Raw genomic sequence first — 6,155 nt, 5'->3', positions numbered from 1 at the left:
AGGTCTGAGCTTCATTCATTAGGGTGTATGTGCTCAGATGTTGGCAGTGACTAGTTTACATACATCGAACCCATATTAGGAATAATAAAGATTCAAACCTTTGATGTGGAAAGGTGAAAAAGATTTAACAGAGCCGTTTTAAGAACGTCTCCCATTTTTCGGTCACTTATTCCTAACCAAACGGGCACACAGCCCCGAATCAAAAAAGTAGGACAGGGAGAGCAATTCAGAAAGACAAGGAGAGAGATGATGAAGGAAAGAAATCAGAAGCAGCCCTGTAGCCTGACCACAAATCACTGTCCAAAGGGAAGAGGTAGTAGAAAGCAAGAAGAAAAGGAAAATGTCCTGAGAATTACAATGAGCATTACATGTGGCATGTAGTAGTTCGTGCTGATTATTCAGGGCATGCAGGAAAAGAAAGAAGACTGAGTGTGGAGCCCATGTGTGCCTGAGTACTTCGCCGCTCACTGAAGGACAACCATTCGTTTCTAGAAAATGAGATTCTGAACTCCATGGAGGCAAAAGTGTACTGAGAGATGCTTGCTATACAAAGGATATATGCTTTCTTCTGGCAGCCATACAGTATTTCCGAGGTGCAGAAGTGACAGGATCTTCTGAGACAAAGAGGAGGAGTGCGTTTCTGGAGATGCTGCTGCTCTTCTGCTGACCTCTGCTGGATCGACAGTGGCATCCAGTGGCCAAAAGTCTTATCACAGACTTCTTTGTCTGCAGGAAGGGTTTCTATTTCTATTGCTTCGGGTGAAGTAGCAATTCAGAATAAAACCATTTCTGGTGTCTATAACAAAGGATCCCCAAAGACATAGTACTCTGTAATACAAAGTGAAGACCCAAAGACCATAAAGAAGAAATGGAGGGGGAGACAAGCTAAGATTGCCTGTGGTATTTATATTTCCTGTGGTATTACTAAAAAGAATGAAAATACAGGAGAAGGTGAACATATGTAGGAGTGGAATTCATAGATTTTCACTACCTCAGTATACTTAAAAATGAAAGACAGGAAATAAATGAAGTATTTTCTTTTTAAAGTCAAAGCAATACTAAAACAAATTTCCAAATGTACATTTTGTTTTTTAAAGGGCTTAGAAATGAAGGGGGAAAAAGGGGGAGTGGGGGGGGATTAGCATGGCTTAATTATGAAGTAATTTATTTAAATTTAATAAGTTTGGTTATGAAATGTGATCTTTAAAAACAGACCAAATTCCAATTGCTAAATTAAACAGTCATCTTTTTTTAAGAAGATAATGAAACTGACTCAGGTATAACCCCTAGAAATAGTAAACATACAGAAAAAGAAAGCATTCTACCCAAGGTTATTTTTTTTGTCCCAACAGCTAACTTTAAACTGTTAAAACAAACACTAATTTCCTGGCAATGATCCAGTAAGAAAAATGCTAGTGATTTCTTTTTAATTTAAAAACAAGAAAAGCAATGTTTCTTCCTCAGTGACACAATACAAGTGAGAATGAAAAAAGTAATTCTGAATTGGACCATCCTTTAACTCTCTTAAATCAAAGATCAGAACAAGTATCAGGAAGAGGCCCTTCTCCCATATCTGTTCAGGTGCTGCCCCTCATTTCTAGCTAACAGACCAGAGGGCTGCCAACTGCATTATTTCCCTTTCCCCTCCTGACAAAGCTCTGGCTGGTTCAGATACATAGACCAGCTCAAGCTTACCTGTTTGGATGAGATGTGGGCAGCATGAACTGAAATTCTACCACGCAGGTGTTGTCCCTAAGTTGGCGGTGTTGTACGCTGTTAAGTTCATAGGCTATGTAAGCCCTTCGAACATACACCTGGTTAAAAAGTAATCCACAATAAATACACTTAAAAACCAAGATATGATAGGAAAAAGACAACTTTTAAAAGGAGTTATCTGATATTGATGATACAGATTTTAGGGCTCTGTACTTAGCTTAGTTTAATTAATAATGCTAAAGGCTTACTATAAGGTTAATGTGTGGCACAAACAGTTTGCCCTCGTTACCAACTGAAAGGGAGGGGGAAGGGGAATGAGAAACTGTTACCAAGGAATCAAGCAGAAAGAAAATGTTTTGAGAATAATGACGGCAACAAATGTACAAATGTGCTGGACACAATGGATGGGTGTGTGGATTGTGATGAGTTGTACGAGGCCCCAATAAAATGATTAAAAAAAAAAAAGTCCAGGCACAATTTGATATGCCAAACCTCAAACACACTAACTTGATTAAGTGCTGAAGAAACAACAATGGCCTAAAACTGTGAGCCCAACCTCACCCTTGGCCATGTACATACAAGTCCTTTAGTGTTTGCCTTACTATTTCATACCACATGCTTTCAAGGTTCATCCATGCCATACATAGCATATATCAGAATTTCATTTCTCTTCATAGCTGACTAATATTCCTTTCATGTACCACATTTTGTTTATCCATTCATCTATTGATGGGCAATTAGGCTATTCCTGCTTTTGGGCTACTAAGGATAGTAGTCCAAGGGACACTGGTGAAGAAGCATCCTTCCGAGTTCTTGCTTACAATTCTTTGGGATATATACCTACGAAGGAGCCCTGGTGATGCAGTGGGTACACGTTGCACTGTGATCCACACGGTCAGGAGTTAGAGACCACCAGCAGCTCCTCAGAAGAAAAACTGGGCTTTCTACTCCTATAAACAGTTAGTCTTGAAATCCACAGGGGTTGCCATAAGTCAGCATTGATTTGGTGACGGGGAGCTTGGCTTTTGAATATATCTCTGAGAGGAATTGCTGGATCATCTATGTTTACTTTCTTAGAAACCACCTGAACTGTTTCCCACAGTGGCTGTCTATTTTACAATCCCAACAGTAATGGACGAGAGTTCCATTGTTCCCATATCCTTGCCAACACCTGTTGTTTATATCTGGCAAATCGACAGCAGTGGTTAGGGCCTACGATTTTTGTATTTTCTGAGGTCGTGGTCTGTTGAGGCAAAAAGTCCTTGGAATCAGGTTGTCCTGAGCATTATGAAATGCACACTTCCTCTACTTAATATCCAAGTGATTTTGGACAAGTCATTTAACCTCTCAAAGTGTCACTTTCTTCTGATGTCATAAGGTTAAGTGTAGGATGAAGTGAGAAAAACAAAGCACCTAAAAGACAGTCCATTAAATATGATTACTTTCTTTACTAAGAATCGAATGGTTCGGCAATTTAAAATACAAGTTTTAAATTTAAAGGTTTAATTTTACAAGCATTTAGGGAAAAAATAAACAAATAAATAAATAAAAAGCACTGAGATCAAAGAAAAGGAACTGATATGAGAGCTAAATGGACAGAGGAAGTCCACTAGAAACAAAGAAAAAGGTACTGTCCCGTGACCATAAAAATTTACCTCCAGCGCTGCCATCCTTACTACCTGGTTGCTGTGGTAGAAGAAGTTAGGCAGAACATCAAAAATAGATGTTTCAGACAAGATGAGTTTCTGGAAAATATAAAGACAGGCTTAAACCACTGTACTTCCTAGAGAGAACAATTTTAATACACACTATTTGGCATTTAAAACAGCTAATGAAACCTGAAAAAAAAAGAAAGAAAATGGCTTTATATGAAAAACATGTATGAACTTAATTTCATGGTGTCTCAGTTTCCTCAACTATGAAATAGTAAAAATAATAGTTCTTACCATCAGAGAGCTATTTTAAGGACTATATGAGTTAATATATGTGAAATTCTCAAAAGAATGTACTAACAATGTATGATCTGAAAAGTGTTTATGACTATTACCTTTTCTGAACTGCACTTTCTAAATAAGTAAATCCTGGGGTTCCCTAGATGTCAACTATGATTCCAGTGAGGAGAAAAAGTCACTTCTTTTAGTTTCCCTAGAAATAAATCTAACAGAAAGTTTGAAGAGTCCCTTTGCCAGATATAACTATAGTATGGCTCCAGGAAGAAAAAGAAGAAGTAAATGCTAAAACAATGATGTCATTTAAAAAATAATAGTTAAGGTCTTTCCAATTTGCAATAAAATCAGTCAATACTCTATTGTATTAAAAATATGTATTATAAAGCTGACTGTTTATAAAGTTTAATAATAAGCATTAAAATGAATGATAATAAGTTGGCATTCAGAAGGATTAACTATTTCTGTATGAATCTGATTTTAAATATCAGAAATCACCCAGGGCTGTCAGTGGATTCTGACCTAAAATACTTTCAAGTATAATACTTCAGTAGGACACTTAGGGCGAAGGCAGGCCTATTTGGCTTTTAAGCAAAACCACAATTCTAACAGCATTTTCATGGTGTGTGTGTGTGTGTGTGTGGGGGGGGGGAGACACACAGAAGGCAGCTACAAAAAATGTGTGAAATAATCCCGTATCTTTTATCTTACCAAGATTTCTTTGGAAGCCCCCTTGTATTCATAAATTATTTTTTTAAATCAAGGAATGAGGTTTTATTATACTAAAAATCAAGACTGATTAAGTTTGAGCATAAAAAGGAACAAGCATACAGAGCTGCAGAAGAGGGATACACATATACCTGCAGATTCTCAATGCAAAACTGGTGTCCGTACATGTCAATCGCTGATAGGAAGATAGACTCTACTTGGTTATGGCGAAGCTCATAAGATGGCAAATGGGAAGCAATAAGAACCTAGAGTGAGAGCAAAATAAGAGGCATAAGTTCCTGAGGGAGTGATTATTCTAGGCTCCTATTAGGCAGCTCTGATACAAAAGCAATAAATATAAATCTGTAAGTGCAGGCATCAAAGATAAAACAGAGTCCAAGTAAAACAACTTCCAGGTCCTGTAACATACAGCCAATGCCACCAAATAGTGAATCTCAGTTGACTCTCACCATGATTTGCGTTGTGGGCAATTTCCCATGGAGGCAGGGGGAAGGGAGAGAAAACAGCTTCAATCAGGTTCCATCAGTGCATGTGATTTACCATCGCAAAGCTGCTAGTCCTGGGGACTGCATGACTAGCTGTTAATTGGGAATCAGATCTGGCAGGGAGCAGCTGTGGGGAAGGTGGTTACAGCAGATCTTACTCTCTTCTTGCAACTCAGAAATGGAAAGAAAGACCAGGAAAGGTGCTCCCACAACCTCTGATACTCGGCACCAAGGAGGAGTCAGAAAGTGTCACCGATGCATGTGAGGGACGGAGAGGGGAAGCAGTGTCACAAACAAATAGGGGCATGGTAGGCCCTGAACACCCACAGCAGGTCACTGAGAGGTTCAATAACTCTGAGTAGTTCAGTGACATGGATACAATTGCACAGAAAGCAGGTCATTGAACAGCTTCAAATGATGCTCCCTTGTCGATTCCCATGCACTGAGACACAAAGGGAGCACCCACTGGGCTTCCCTGCTGAACCCTTTTGGAATGGGAATGAAGGCTGCAGGGCGAAACTAACTGGACTTCTCGGGTTGTTCTGATTGTTAGACGCCAAGATCCATTTCATTATCTTTGTTTTCCACACTTGATTTTCCCACAATATACTTAGAAGTCTCATCTGTTTCTAGCTCCTTTTGGGAAGTCAGAAATATTGAGTCTGTTTCCTTCCTTTAGTTTCTCTTCTTGTACCTGACCCTTGTTGACTATCACAGGGCTTTGTAGGAGGGCAAGGAATGACAGCAGGATTTTTTCACGGGGAAAGAGCTCCTGTTTCGTAAAACGCATGTTCATCTTTCCCTTTTTCTTTAAAAAGCATATACCACATGAAAAAATTGACTCTGAGGATAACGCAATCGTACATAGAAAATAAAATGTTTTTTTCTAGAGTAAATTCATTGTGTCTAGGACAGCGCGGCCTATGAAAATTATTCCTCCCTCACCCTAACCACAAATGTGCTTACCTGGCGGGCTCGAAGCGCCACTTTAGCATTGGTGGTCTTACTAAGCTGGGTTAGTTCTGTGAGGATATTCAGTAACTCATCAGTGAGAGTAGGATCTCGGCCACACAACTGATCCTAAGCAGTAAAGAACATACATATATACATTAAAAAGATCTGAGGTGGACATGACTTTGATTGGATTAACAGAACATGCAAAGTTTCTATTAGTTTTATCCTAACAAGTGGCTAAGGAAATCCCATAGGAGAAGCCCAAATCCCTCAGTCATTTAGATTCAAAATTCCTAATGTATTTCTTTATAAATCAACACTATAC

The 6,155-nt window shown here is 38.9% G+C and overlaps 1 protein-coding gene across 9 annotated transcripts in view; it reads right to left on the bottom strand.

The window, feature by feature from the left end:
* The window catches only part of ACACA (acetyl-CoA carboxylase alpha), a 332,267-nt gene that overhangs the window by 127,093 nt on the left and 199,019 nt on the right, over positions 1-6,155 (bottom strand). For all 9 annotated transcript variants that reach the window (XM_045299999.1, XM_045299998.1, XM_045300000.1 and 6 more), the window contains 4 exons: positions 5,843-5,956; positions 4,523-4,636; positions 3,372-3,461; positions 1,696-1,814 (listed from right to left, as the gene is read on the bottom strand). In XM_045299999.1, the coding sequence (XP_045155934.1) occupies positions 1,696-1,814; positions 3,372-3,461; positions 4,523-4,636; positions 5,843-5,956 (437 nt within the window). The remainder of the gene's footprint in view (positions 1-1,695; positions 1,815-3,371; positions 3,462-4,522; positions 4,637-5,842; positions 5,957-6,155) is intronic.

The sequence above is a fragment of the Echinops telfairi genome, unplaced genomic scaffold (genome assembly GCF_000313985.2).
Source record: "Echinops telfairi isolate 266 unplaced genomic scaffold, ASM31398v2 ScPeMD7_7458;HRSCAF=8496, whole genome shotgun sequence".
Classification (NCBI taxonomy): Eukaryota; Metazoa; Chordata; class Mammalia; order Afrosoricida; family Tenrecidae; genus Echinops; species Echinops telfairi.
This window is presented reverse-complemented; position numbering and strand designations above follow the sequence as displayed.